This window comes from Ciona robusta, chromosome 11, assembly GCF_009617815.1.
Source record: "Ciona robusta chromosome 11, ASM961781v2".
In the NCBI taxonomy this organism is placed as follows: domain Eukaryota; kingdom Metazoa; phylum Chordata; class Ascidiacea; order Phlebobranchia; family Cionidae; genus Ciona; species Ciona robusta.
The window spans coordinates 4,755,498-4,770,618 of record NC_143245.1 but is presented as its reverse complement, the minus strand read 5'-3'; the positions used below and the strand labels follow the sequence as shown (position 1 = coordinate 4,770,618).

At 36.9% G+C, this 15,121-nt stretch overlaps 2 protein-coding genes across 2 annotated transcripts; one reads left to right on the top strand and one right to left on the bottom strand.

Annotated features, from left to right (window-relative positions):
• The first annotated feature begins 216 nt into the window (after window positions 1-216).
• Window positions 217-1,386, top strand: LOC149728603 (aspartate dehydrogenase domain-containing protein-like). The gene has a single exon (XM_089889205.1). It carries the CDS (start codon window positions 337-339, stop codon window positions 1,165-1,167), a length of 831 nt encoding a protein of 276 aa, XP_089745331.1. The 5' UTR covers window positions 217-336; the 3' UTR covers window positions 1,168-1,386.
• Window positions 1,387-1,795: 409 nt separating this feature from the next.
• On the bottom strand, window positions 1,796-14,342 carry LOC149728602 (uncharacterized). Its single transcript, XM_089889199.1, has 19 exons — window positions 14,172-14,342; window positions 12,758-12,831; window positions 11,218-11,297; window positions 10,664-10,807; window positions 10,283-10,376; window positions 9,417-9,552; window positions 8,965-9,067; window positions 8,679-8,792; window positions 8,209-8,265; window positions 8,082-8,140; window positions 7,370-7,478; window positions 7,098-7,154; window positions 6,462-6,685; window positions 5,309-5,372; window positions 4,911-5,025; window positions 4,264-4,321; window positions 4,056-4,101; window positions 2,755-3,753; window positions 1,796-2,286 (listed from the first exon to the last, which is right to left on the bottom strand). Exons 1-19 carry the CDS (start codon window positions 14,274-14,276, stop codon window positions 2,102-2,104), a joined length of 2,823 nt encoding a protein of 940 aa, XP_089745325.1. The 5' UTR covers window positions 14,277-14,342; the 3' UTR covers window positions 1,796-2,101.
• Window positions 14,343-15,121: the final 779 nt, after the last annotated feature.

The window sequence follows — 15,121 nt, the reverse complement described above, 5'->3', positions numbered from 1 at the left end:
GCGTAGATTAACTATAATTTTACTTAAATAAAAAATTCAAACAAAAAAACTGAGACATCTTTTTGTGTGGTAGTAAACAAAAAAGTTATTTTGGATATGATGTCCCAAAGGTGTCCCATTTTCCCCTACTCTACTATACCACAATTTGATAATTTAGACATCGTATATAAACATTAGTTTTCGTGACAATTTTTCTTGCGTAACAATCGCAACGTCGGATTGTAAAATCGGATTTGTTGAAAGAGTTTCATTATATATTTATATTGCCCAAGCATACCGGGCTTTATCAATGTACATACCGTCGCTCATTCGATATTTTGATTTTTAGGGAAAAAAATGAAAGTAGGAATTATAGGGTTCGGTAATCTTGGTCGGTTTCTTGCCGATTTTATTCAGAATTCCAAAGACATGGAGCTAGAATTCGTTTGGAATCGTTCTAAGGTTGAAATGGAGGGCATCCCGCAAGAGCTAATCCTGGATAAACTGGAGGACCTCTTGAAAAGATCCGCGGACCTAATTGTCGAAGTTGCGCATCCAAGTATTGCTAAGGATTACGGGAAAATGATTTTGTCTGTGTCGGATTTTTTTATCGGTTCTCCGACGGCGCTGGCTGATCAGACGACAGAAGATAGTTTAAGAAGTACTGCTCTACAAAACGGCCGTGCTTTGTATGTGCCAAGCGGTGCGTTTTGGGGCGCCCAGGATATACAAAAAATGGCGCAAAGTGGAAGTTTGAGTTCCTTAAAAGTCACCATGAAAAAGCATCCGTCGTGTTTTAAGCTGAGCTCCAAAAAAATGGAACTTCTGAACAAACAATCTATACATGAAGACAGAATTGTTGTGCTGTTCGAAGGTTCTGTTCGGGAGCTCTGTCCGCTTGCTCCTAACAACGTTAATACAATGGCAGCCGCTGCCATCGCCGCGTCCAATCTCGGTTTCGACAATGTAGTCGGCTGTCTGGTAGCAGACCCAAAAATGGGGGATTGGCATATCGTTGAAATTGAAGTCGGCGGCGCAACAAGCGCTAACGGAGACAAATTTACTGTCAAAACTACCAGAAGTAACCCTGCAAACCCAGGAGCAGTGACTGGCAGTGCTACTTTCGCGTCTTTTAGGCAGAGTTTGTTGCAAGCTAAAAATAGAGGACCTGGAGTTCATTTGTGCTGATTACATGCGTTGTGGTGTTTCGAAGAGCGGCTAAGTCCCCCTACAGCGGTGATAACTCAATGGTGCTGTTGTTACAAAGTGCAATATGGTCTAACTTGAGCGTAGTAACTATAAAATTGGTGGGAGAAAATGAATCATGGTAGGCTACATTTAATAAACAGTGGTACTGGTCGATTTTTTTGGGAATAAATATTACATAATTGTTTTAAATTAAAAAAATGGTCAGTGACACAGCTTTAAACTTTGTAACTTGCCGGAGCAGGCAGAAAATGCATACATATGGTGAATCTAGGATTAGCAATAGAGAATGACTATTGCGAAAAAAATGTCGGTCACGAATATTAAAAACCTGTGGCCGTGGTGGTACATCCATACGCGGACAAGCAGAAATGGAAAATTACCATTCAAATGACCTAGAGGTACAATAACGTTGGGACTCTACCGTTTTATACTGTATGTATGACCGCGGCTAGGAAAAGTGTTGTGTGTCCGTTACACGACGTATTTACGTGTCCATTATGTGTGCGAAGAGAAATAAAAAATGTCGACCACGAATAAATCGGCCAAGGTGTGTCCGCGAAGTTTCTGTAAAGTCTGTTGGGTCAAAGATGTATTTAGTAAGCTGTGGTACAGACGGTAGCATGAATTTTATTTTGACGCACATGCACACTTCACTATACACATATTTAGTGTACAACACCCATACAGTACAATGCAATACGCTGAAAAATCTCCGCTGTGATTTCGACAGCACCAGAGACACTATACGGATTTAGTCAAGCTATGAACTTCAGTTTTTTTAAGCCAGTAATACCATTAAACGCTTAGAACAGTTTGCAAAAAAAGAAGAGCGTGAAAGAAAAAATAGAAATATGTACACCAAGAGAGAGCTGAAACGAAAAAATGGCAAAAAAATGAAACAAAATGAGCAGTGTTAGTGCTTTCCATTAGCGTTACCAGAACCAGGGTAATTATTAAGATTATGCTGGCCTGTGAGTTGGGTTACGGGGGGGAAATGGGATTGTTGCAACACGTCTCTGCTGAACCATTGGCTCAATGGGTTGGTGAAATGGCTGCGATCGTTCGGGTCAATGGTGGATGAAATAGGTCTGGAGGCCCCTGTGGAAATAATAGGTAAAGCTACCATTGTGGGTGTATGTGTCTTTGGGGACCTTGGGCAAGACAATTTCCTCAACCCAGTGGCCCTTATGGGTTGTCTGAACTGTCAGCCATAAATTAATTAAAAAATCCCCTAAAATATAATTACCCACAAAAAGTCACATACATTACACGGTAACTCTTAACCAGTAAAATGAAACAGAAAATCCCATTATAACGACTGCCGTTGCCCCGCCATGCAAGGATAAGTAAGTTACATTTATTCAAAAATAAATTATGGGGCCAAACTGTGGCCTAAGTCCCAGATTGGGTTTAGGACACTTATTCCATTGGTGGGACAATTTTGGTAATTTTATTTTAACTTTTTTTACTGAACTGATATTTTTTTTTACATAGATTGTAGTCCCACAAGATTCATTTCCCCCAAAATGTTACGCTGTGTAGCAATAGCATATAAAGTTCACTTACCCATTCTCAAGTTCTGAATACTCTGTTGTAACTTGGACATATCAGGCTGTACGTGTGTTGCTAGTTGTTGCTGCTGTAATGCGGCCAATACAGCTGCTTGTTGCTGTTGCTGGTGTTGTTGGGCCAGCTGTGATGCATACAACTGCTGCATTTGCATTACCATAGCAGGGTGGGCGTGGATAGGGGTGGGACTGGAATGCATTAGGTGTTGGGCAGCCATGGTTTGGGGCAGGATAGGGGGCGCCATTAAATGGGGGAGGACAATCGGATACTGTTGGATACCTTGCTGTAGAAGACGCTGCTGGGAAAGGGTTTGGACATGATTGTAGTTAGTAGAAGGGACAGAACGAGTGTCTTGGGATGCAGTTCGCTTATCGTTTATATAAGCAAGGAGATTTGGTGCCGTGGTGCTGGATCTGGAGTCCCGTAGTCCTGCATTGTTCATCGCAAGGTTGTTAATGGTGTTTGACGGCATTCGATTGTTACCGCTGCTTTTTTGCGCTTCGAGCAACTTCGGGTTACTGCGTTTATCCAGGTTCATCATTTTACCGATTTCTTTTTGCGAGTAATGGTTCTGCACCATTGCGATAACGAGCTCCTGCTGTTCGATCGTGAGTTGTTTCAACTGCTCTTCTGTTACCCCAGCCTTAGCTAACATCTGGGCTATTAACAACGCACTTTCATGCTGGTGCAAAGTGTTTTTCACTGAATTATTCGGGCCACTGGGCAGAGGAAATTGTTTTTGTAACTTTTCGTTCTGTAATCCAGCAGGGGCGGACTGCAGTCGCTTTAGCTTCATCAAATTTTCTTCGATGGAGAGTTTTTTATCGCCGAACGAACTTGCAGAAGCCATTTCCTGCATGGGTGGCGTTAAGTCAATATTTTGGGAGGTTATTCGATCCCCAAGCCCAGATTGCAAAAGATTTTCTTCTTTTGTTGACTTTCCAGCTAACTTAGCTTTAAGGGAAGCAGTAGCAGCAGCCCGCTCGTGGTTAACGTCTGCGAAAATAATAGTTAAAAATATTAAAATTTAAACAAATATGAAACTCATTTTACCTCACATGCCAATATTTAATAAAATTTAAACAAAGTGAAATTTATTTTCCCTCAAATTCCAGGACGTTATAACACGGGTGATTAGGTGGTAGCACGCAAATTTTTTATGTGGGCATGTCCTATGGCCTAGTAAGAAAAAAAAATGGGATAAAATACTTATGCACATTAACCCAAAGCTATAGGGCATTTTTATTTGTGTCTAAAATAAATTCTAAAATCTAAAATTGTTCTTCAATAATACAAACCGTTATGAGTTTTGTAGAAATTCTCTCCCATAGCTTGCTTGGTGTCCTGTAGAATACAAACATGTTAAATGTGATCAAAAAAAAGTGAAAGGGCAGATACATTTTTCACTTTTCACATTCAGATTTTTAAAAACAGTCGTTACATACAGAATTAAGAATTATGTTACATACACAAAAGTAGTGGCTCAAATATTAAGAAATGTTTTACCTGACTTTCTTGTCCAGGAAACATGATTGGGCTTCTGTTCTGTGATTGTTCCATTTGTCTGTGAATTTAAACCAGAATGCGTTAATTTGAATCAAATTTTGGGATTTTTAACCAAATTTTGTGTATTTTATCAATTTTTATCACTAATAAAGTACAACGGCAGTATGTATATGTTACAGAAATTTGTAATTTTCGCACAAAGTGACAGACAACCTGTCAAACTTATTCTTGGTACCCAAAGTTTGACCAAAACTACTTCATTAACATTAACAATATTAGGCATATTAACAATTATATTTTATATGAGTGAGGTCTTTGGGCAAGGCCTGCTAGATGACCTAGGATTTAAGCTGAAGTTGCCTACTACCCCACAGGTTTTAGGGTAATGGACCAATTCTGGCCTACACCTCAAATATTAGGCATATTAACAGTTATATTCTATATGAATGAGGTCTTTGGGCAAAGCACACTAGGTGACCTTGGATTTAAACTGAAGTTGCCCACTACCCCACCAGTTTTAGGATAATGGACCAATTCTAGCCTTCAAACTAGGTCCCTTGGTGTGACCCTACAGGAATAGACTGCAGTACCTCAGCCATATAGAATGGAATAAGAATTGTTAGCACAAGTAACAAATGTATGGTTACCTTAGTTTTTGATGGTATGCGTCTTTCTGTTTTTCCAGTTGTTTCTTCAACAAACTAGTTTGTGACGTATCTTGCGCAAATGAGTCAGGTTCCTCAATAGAAGATACATTGTAACCTTTAAAAGAATTATTTGCTTTAAAAATTAACAGTTTTTGATCAAATACAACATAACTCTATGATTTTTTGGCATGTTTAAGACACTAAATTTTACAAACAATATAACTTGAGTGGAGCATAGACAACAACTTATTAAATTAATAATTTTTTTTCTATTGCAGTTTAAGCAATATTTTATAAAAAGCAAAAATATATTTTTCATTACAACTTTAATTCTTCAATTCCAGCTTATACTTTCACCTTTAAATAAAAAAAAAGGATAAATAAAAAGTTTAACTCACAATTGTCTTTAGTCCTTAATTGAGTTGTTTTCATAATAGATTGGAGCGCTTGTATTTGTTGGTTCTGTGAAAAAAACGGGATATATATATCATGTTACGATCAAAATTGATTTGTTTGGTAAAACATAAACGTAATTTCTAATTATACACATTTAAGCAGTTGCTGCCAGGCCATTTTGTAACATTGTAAGTCTTATAAAGTTGGTGATTCGTTTTTGCTAACTAATGTTTTGAAATCCTATTTAGGAATGATTTACTTTATGCTTACAAAAAGTTGTGTAAAAAGTTTTAGAAATTTTCCCACCAAACTTTGCTAATTTTTATGCCAAAATAGAAAGAAAAAAGTGTAAAACACTGTACATGGTTCATTGATGTACTCATGTACAGTAACTATTGCCTTATTTGTTTAGAAAAATATTTAAACAATAACCTTTTCAAGACAGTTTAAACAATAGAATTTAATTGAAATATAGTTACTGTACAACCTTGTACAGTCCTTTACACAACCTTTTTTTCCAATTCAAAAATTTATTAAAGAATATAATTTAATTGAAATACAGTTATGGTATTGGTATCATATATAATTGTTTGTTTTGTGATTGAACTGTTTATTTATTTTTTAAACATAAATATTATTTCAACAAATGAATAAATGTTTTTATTTTTGTGTGGCGGGGCAACTTTAGAAGTTATTACACTGACTTGTTTCCTATTTTCCCTTTTCTATATGGCGGACAATTTGGAAAACATATTAGTGGCCCCTCAGTTGGAGTAAAAACCCAACTGTCTTGTCCTAGAACACAGTAACATATAATTCCAACAGTCTAAACATGTAAATAAAAATTTACAAAACAAAGCATGTAATATAACAACATGGGAACTGGGTAAGAGTCAGACACTTTTCTAAAAATTTTGTCTGGTAAACCCTTTGCATTACTGTATCATTACTGTACGTTCATTACTCTACATTGCGGACTTTCTGATACTGTTGTACAGACCCCAGTTTGGGAATCACTGAGTCAGAGACTACAGAAGTTAACGTTCTGGTTCTGTTACTTAGAATTTAGGAGTTGTCAACTTTTATTTTAGTTTGCAACTTAAATTGCTGACTTTTAATCAAGCGTAATTGGACACATATATGGTAGATTCTTACCCTTTGCTGGATTTGTTCCTTTTCTTTGTCCGACTGCCTCAATGAAGCAATGAGTCGATTAAAAGCATCAGTGCTATGTATATCTGATGATCTTGATCCAGAAGCAGGCCCTGAACTGGTTTGAACTGGTTGGGAAGTGGATATAACTGGTCTGGTCAGGTTTGGAACACTGGTAGTTGATGCTTCAGCTAATGCTTTCAAGTTAGGGGCAGAATGGACTTTTCCTGTTATAAGAAAAAACAGTTAAAGTTTCTCTTTGTGATTTGCAGGGCCCACTGAAAACACTATGTTATATGGTTGCTAATACATTACAAAACACTAGACCACTAAGACCAGTGGTTCCCTAAGTTTTTTTAGCATGACCAAAACAAGAGTTTTATCTCACGACCCATGTACCCAAGCCTCAAATATAAAAAAAATTCCAATGTATGCATTTTATACTATTTTTTGGATATGTATAAAGTAGACAAGACACACAAGCTTACTAGTTGTAGTACACGGTTTATGAAATAATGGTTTATCTTTATTTGATAGATTTGTATCACTTTGGTGCAACCCATTTTCTAACCCTATGCTACCCATACTTTGGGAACCACTGCACTACACGTTCTGTATTCATTACTTGATATTACAAACCTGGTTCTTTTTGATTTTGAGATTCGGAGTTTGCTTGAGGAATGTCCAGTGTTTCCACTAGAAAATAAAATTCGACATTAATGAAAACCAATATTTGTGCATAGTGTTGCACAATCTATTTATATGCAGTGTAAAATTGGCCCATTTTAAAATTTGGTGTGCACAAACAGGTATAGAGAATTTAAAACCTACTGCTATAATGGACATATTTAGGCCTAGACTGGTTTGTGGTTTATAACCCAATAACCAACAAGTAGTTTAGCAATAATTACGTTTGGATTTCTCTTCGTCAGGAGTTGTGCTAAACCATCTGCTGAATCGACTTTTTGAACTTTTGTCTGCATTTTCACTTGCTTCGGTCTCCTGTTTGGATTTCTCAATCTGTGAAGTGAATGAATGTAACTCTTACTTTATCCTTGCGTGGCCAGGAAACGAGAGTTAAATGCAAGAGTTCTGTTTCATACACCTCCTGCCAGCTTTCGAGTGTGTTATTTGTATGTAATAATTTTTATTAGTTACCACTAGGTTGGAGCAATTGCCGTTAAGTGTTTTGCAAAAGAATACATACAGTACACCCACAATGGTAGCAGCAAAGAGCCTTGAACCCATTACCTCTTGGTTGGACAGGCGCCGTAACCAACTGTGCTAAGAATTATCACCAACTTTTTATACCAGATAGGTACTTCATATTTTCAAACAATTGTTGTAATCATGATAAGTGGCGCAGCCAGGGGGTGTTAGCCCCACCCCCTTATAAACCAAAAAAGAAAACTAAAAATAAAATTTTTAAAAAAAGTTTTAAAAAATTGCCTTTTGAAAATTTTTTGAATAACCCCCCTCCCCACCCTATTTTTTTCTGGCTGCGCCACTGATCATGATTTAAAAACTCCATACAGTACTTTAAACTAGGTAATTCAACAACTGTTGTACACACTATTTAAAACTCTACACAGCCCTTTAAACTGAGTATTTGTTTTCACAAACCTCAGCTTTGCTCTCTTCAAGTGCATTCACCGTCACAGATTTTATTTCCGAAGTCGTCACTGTAAAAAATAAATTATTAATGGGCAACAGTGACTGGTATGGCGTAACATAGCAGACACACACTCACCGTTTTCATTTTCGCTTCCAGTTTCACCTGTGGCATTCCCGTTATGCTCCAGTGGTTCTAATACACAAGAGCAAAATCAACATGTGGGTAATGTGGGACACCTTCTTATTTTAATTTCTCGTCCCATTTAGTGGTAAACAAAGAACATTTACAAAATTTTAAAACCGTATTCTTACAACTACTATAGACAGCTGTTAATTGTTTAAAACACAATCAGGATACTTGTATATTATGTGCTAAAGGTGCCCATCTTATCCCGCAGTACTATATACAATATATTTTCCTGTTTTTAGATGTTTTTTGTCATAGAAGCTGGTTTGGGTTATGTAAGTTTCAGACAAGCCGACCCTAAATTTTTCTGCACTGTGTAAATCTGTTAACAATGGCATCAGATTTTTTTTATAAGAATGCGTGTCTAACTATCCCTGCCTCCCCGGTATTCTAAAAAGTTTGGCGCCTATAACCCCCACCTTCAATGGGAGAATCATGTTTTTCATTTTTTGTTTCTTTTTTCTTTCTCTCCGGCACGTCATCCATTGGTATCTTTCCTCCCATCCAACTGAAGTCATCTGGTTCCTCAAATCCTTAAAAATAATTTATTTATTTTAATAAAAATTCCAACAAAACCAAAATCTTTTTTTTTTAAATAACACAAACACAAAATTCTTAAATTAAAAACAATAACAGAAACAAATATATGCACACAAACATTTTTCAAACTAAAAACAATTGTTTTTTTAAATTTTATATATATACCTGCCAACTCTATGGTGTCAAACTGGGACTTGGGTCCATAACTTATCCATTCAGGTTCTTCCTCTATATCCGTGTACATAAAGTCGGATTTCTTTGAAAAATTCTGAAAAATTGTTAAAGTCAGTGGTGGAATTGGATTCTTCACAAATTTAAAGGTTAATTTGAGGTTTGTACACCGTGTAATTACGAAATATTTTACAACGCCTAAATATTTTTTATGGACTAGGAAATTTCCAATGCTTTCATTTTCATCTATATATAATATATATTATATATACATATAACATATTTATAACACAAGCAACAAATACATTTAGTTTAATGTACTACTTTTTTTGGCTAAAAAATCAAGGGGTATAAGAGATATTTTTAACAGTGACTAAAAAGGTTAAAGCAAAGTTTTCAAGAAACATACATAAATAAAATATGTATTATATAAAGATTACTCTCACCCTAGCAACAGGCACTTGGTACTTTTTATAATCAGGTTGCCGCGGTTTTCTGAAGTGATCACTTTTATCAAACGACCAACTCTCGTTGTCACGATTGTTACGACCCCCGCCGCGATTTTCCTGATCCCTGGTACCCCTGGAAAAATGTTTTATCAGAATCATCACTACGAACATTCTGGGAAGCAGAAATGGGGGCTCAGGCTGTCTATATATACCAATGCAAAGTTGTTCTTTAAAAAACAACTGAAAGAACTGGTTTTATTATATTGGGAAAAAAGTAAAAAATTTGGTACACCAACCAACAATACTTCAAAAATAGTTTTTTCCGGAACTGATTAATTCATGACTCTTAAACACAACATTAGAGACATTATTTTTTCATTTATATTTTACATAAAAAAAAGGGGTGTTCTGTTTCTATTTTCTGTTCTATGTGGGTGAGGTCCCGCAGCGTGGCACGCCATGGGCTCTAGGATTTAGGCAACAACTGACCCATTACTCCAACACCCCGGGTGCTAATGCATGGACCCTTCCAGTTTAAGGAGCCTGGCGCTTCCCCGAAGGTTGGCGACAAGGGCTTTAATGGTAATGGATGGGAGATCTTCCCTTGACAGCTCGGTCAAGTTTAGATGCTCTTGTCTTGTGTTGGCATATGCTGGGCATGTGCCAACCTAATGAAAGGATGTCTCATCTTCCTTGTCCATTTAACGAGATGTGTTAAATAAAAAAACAGTGTGGCAGTGTTATTACTTGACACATTTTGCCACAATGATAGCAGAACCGAGCATTGAACACGGTATCTTTTGATTGAAATGCAAAGGCTTAACAACAGAGCCTCAGCACAAGACACAGATTAAATATATTACCTATCTCTTTCTGAATGTTCCAAAGAATGAAATCTTTTCAGTTGTGGATGTGGATTCTCGCGCTCTTGACTTTGCTGACGCAGAACTTTTCGATCTGTGTCACAAATGCTGATTATTACATAACAATACCAGTACACTATTGTTATTTTGGTTAAAACAATTCAAATTCCTTTATGTTTTTTTTTAAAAGATACCCCTATATGAAAGTACATGTTAAATTTAAGGCAAAAATTAAATCAGAAACTTGGTAAAAAATTAAATCGGCAGATTTATTTTATCATTTAATTAAAATGCTCCAGACTGTACATTTTGAGACTGTATAATGTTTTGCAGTTTTTTTGTAAAATTTTGTTTAGTCTCTCATCCTTTACTTCACCTTACCCGGGATCTTTGTGGATGTTGATCTACTGAATCCCGATCCCTGCTTCCAAGATACATGGCAACCTCCCTGGAAGCTCCTTCTCTGAGGTCCGAGGACCACATTACTGTCCTCCCTCGTCCCATTGCCATCGAACCTCTTCATATCTGAGATAAAATTTTACATCAAATAATAGATATCTGCCGCCAACTGTTCTAACTTCAAACGATTTTTAGACAAATATGGTTAATTTTTTTTAACAGGTTTTTTCTAACAACACAAATTATGACATAATTTCAAATAACACAATGTAAGCACTTTAAATGTTTTTTTAAACCAAAGATTTAAATTATACTTAGCATTTATTAATTTAGACCAGCAGACCACTACTGCTATTTAAATTGATATTTTTTTAATGCGAGTTAAACGCCTGTTAATTGTTCTTTTTTACAAAAAATTACTAAAAAGGCTAAGATATTAAGATTTAAAAAGTGTTATTTTCGGAAACCTATTATTCCAACAACTGAAGAAAAAGGGGATAAATACACTAAATTAGCAATCAATCACATCTAACTACCTTGTGGTCTGGATTCTGGATTAGAATGAGACGGTGAAAAAGATTGAATCCACAATTCCGGATCCCATCGCCCATTATCGCTGCAAAGTAAATAGTTTTTAAATTTGTTGACAGATCTGCACCAGGTTTTAAAAGCAGCAACAATTTAGATGCTGATGTGTTGTAACTTGTATCAGTGTCATGTAAAATAGAGTAAAGAAGCAATTACTGTCACAGGAGTTCAGAGTTTTAAAAATATATATATCCAAAACTATTATTGGGAAAAGGCCAAAGGGTGAAAACAATTTATATATAGTATATACATATAATAATGCCTTTGTATTTTAAGAATAATTGAATATTTCCACCTCTGAAAAATGTTCGCTTTTTAAAGAATATATTTTGGAACAGTGGTTAGTTTGACAGCCTTTAACAAATAGTTTACAGGTTCAAGGCTCGTTGCTGCTACCATTGAAGTGGTCACTAATGGGTTGTCCATACAGAAACAGTAATTACCCCCCAAAAAATTTTTTTTTACTATTTTGTGGTAGACCACTAAAAAAGGTTACGTTTCAGTACTGGTAATGATGTGTCATGTTTTAGGACCTCACCCACGCAGAATAGAACGTGTTGGTACAATAGTATTGTTTTAACTGGGTATGTGGTGATACAGATACTTATGCAGTGACTCATTTTAATGTGTAAATAAAAACATCATTTAATTCCTAATGCATCTGCCATACCAGATTGAGTTGTCTAATAATGAATATTACCAGTCTGTATATGAATTTTCCTTTAACTGGCACTTTGTGAATATTTTTATTAAAAAAACAGCCTCCAAAAATGTTTCCGAATATAATAATATATATAATAAATACTTTTATTTGTCTCTTCGATTACGGTAGCGAAGATTTAGAAATATTTTTAACGAAAAGACAGGATGTAGCGACAAAACAACAGTTGTTAAACACGCTTACGGTTAAAAACATATTTACATTCATTTGATTGAAAATTACTTTGATTATATATAATTGGTAAATTAGAAAGCGTATAACATGAATTTTACTGTGGCGACTGAGTACAAAAACTAGACAGGTCCGAAAAATGCAAATGCATTAATGCTCAACAGTTCTAGGCGAAAAATTGGGAGGGGACATTAAACACAGTTTTTTTGGTACGGCACTGTCAATGGTAGTACTCTACTACTCTCAGTCCAGCGATGTGGCATAGTGGTTAGCGCGCCTGCCTTTAACCCGGGGGTAAAGGGTTCAGGGCTCGACGCTGCTACCATCGTGGGCGTTTGTGTCCTTTGGCAAGACACTTAACGTCAATTGCTCCAACCCAGTGGTCACTAATCGGTTGTCCAAGCTATCAGCCATACATAAAAAAATGAAAAATATCCCAAAAAAATAATCACCCACAAAATAACATACATGGTAACTCGTAAGCTGGCACGAGGTTTTAAACCCGTGTGATAACGACTGTCGTTTTCTGGCCATGCCAGGTTAAAGTAAGTTACAGTTACATTCATTCATACATTCAATATTACAGCGTTACTTACCTAAAGTGATTCGAAGATAAGAAATCCGGGCATTTGGTGCAAGTCGCATTATTGGATAAAATAATCAGCGTGTCCTGTAATGTAAAAGAAATATAAAATAATTAATAAAATCGTGTAGCATCTGACAGTCATATATTGTATACAAATATAATGAAATTCAAGCTTCTGGATGTTAATTATAGAATTATAGGTAATTATGGACAACACTAAAAGGAGGGATGGAGGGACGGGGGGACGGAGGGAAACTGAGTACTAAAAGGAGGGAAGGAGGGAAAATACCGTTACTAAAAGGAGGGAAGGAAGCAAAATGGAGGGACGGAGGGAAACAATAATTCCTTTGCTTAAACCTATGGGCGGAGGGAAACTATTTTTTACCCAAAATAAGTGGAGGGACGGTAGGGAAATGGTGGAGGGACAGAGGAAAATGGTGGAGGGACGGAGGGAAACTGGTGGAGGGATGGAGGGAAACTATTTTTCACTCAAAATAAGTGGAGGGACGGTAGGGAAACTGGTGGAGGGATGGAGGGAAACTATTTTTCACTCAAAATAAGTGGAGGGACGGTAGGGAAACTGGTGGAGGGACGGAGGGAAACTATTTTTCGTCCAAAAAAAGTGGAGTGACTTTCCCTACCGTCCCTCCACTTTTTTGGGCGAAAAATAGTTTACCTCCGTCCTTCTACCAGTTTCCCTACGGTCACTCCACTTTTTTTGGACGAAAAATAGTTTCCCTCCGTCCCTACACCAGTTTCCCTACCATCCCTCCACCATTTCCCTACTGTCCCTCCACTTATTTTAGGTAAAAATTAGTTTCCCTCCGTCCCTCTACCAGTTTCCCTCTGTTCCTCCACTTATTTTGGGTAAAAATTAGTTTCCCTCCGTCCCTCCACCAGTTTCCCTACCGTCCCATCACTTATTTTTGGTAAAAATTAGTTTCCCTCCGTCCCTCTACCAGTTTCCCTCTGTTCCTCCACTTATTTTGGGTAAAAATTAGTTTCCCTCCGTCCCTCCACCAGTTTCCCTACCGTCCCTCCACTTATTTTAGGTAAAAATTAGTTTCCCTCCGTCCCTCTACCAGTTTCCCTCTGTTCCTCCACTTATTTTGGGTAAAAATTAGTTTCCCTCCGTCCCTCCACCAGTTTCCCTACCGTCCCATCACTTATTTTTGGTAAAAATTAGTTTCCCTCCGTCCCTCTACCAGTTTCCCTCTGTCCCTACGCCCATAGGGTTTAAGCAAAGGAATTTTTGTTTCCCTTCGTCCCTCCATTTTGCTTCCTTCCCTCCTTTTAGTAACGGTATTTTCCCTCCTTCCCTCCGTCCCCCCCTTCCCTCCTTTTAGTACTCAGTTTCCCTCTGTCCCTCCGTCCCTCTATCCCTTCTTTTAGTGTTGTCCGGTTATTATACAAAGTTTTTTTACCTTAGAATAAGACACTCTGTCGTCTTCTTCGTTTTCCAATGCATCTTTACTACCTTCGGCAGAAACACACAAAAGTTTTTTAAGATCATTAGTTCCCAAGTCCATATTACTGTTTATATAATAGTTACTGTTTGCGTCTGTTGTCAAAAACACTGTTACCCGATTGCCGATTATGGTCGACTATATATTTTTATTTACGTTTTAAATACGTGGTGCCACCTTGTATATATATGAAAAAATCGCTTTGAGCGCAGTTTTGAGCGGTTTGCCTTTTGTTCGTTACTGCTTAGCTGTCGGCGTAAATATAATATTGAGCGAACTTTGGCGTCTTTTCTTTGAAACGTATTTGCTAAGTATTAAGTAAGTTGTAACGTGTGTGCTTGCTGAAACGCATATTGTGTCCAGACTTGCCACAATGGACTAACCAATTTGCACGAGGATTTTAAAATAAACAAGAAAATATCGGTCAATTCGGTAAAACTTAGCATTCGGGAGCTCAGTTTTGTAAACGCCAGGAACGTAAATGTATAAACGGCGTTTTCGTCACTTTTTCTTAGAAAAGTATAAAGATCATCGTTTGCAACCATGTAGTACTATGTTGCAACCGTTTTCATTTAATGAACACTTTATGCTTGGCTGCAAATATGAAAGGGGGTACCGACGGAAAATCCAAAATTGTATACGAATAAAGATTTTCAAATACGAAGTAACGTTACCAGACTACCGTCAAGTTTCAAAAAACAAAACTGCATCTGAAGAAATCGCGTTAAACCGACCCCTTCCTCTACCCTCCAAATAAATTTTATTTTGTAGTATAGGTTTAGAAACAAGAAACAGTCAAAACAGGAAGACATTTTTGCTATGAAACCCCCTGTACGGATGTTTTTTTTCTTGGGTGGTTAGATTTCATACGTTTTTTTATATAGTTCTGTGGGGGCAGATGGGACACC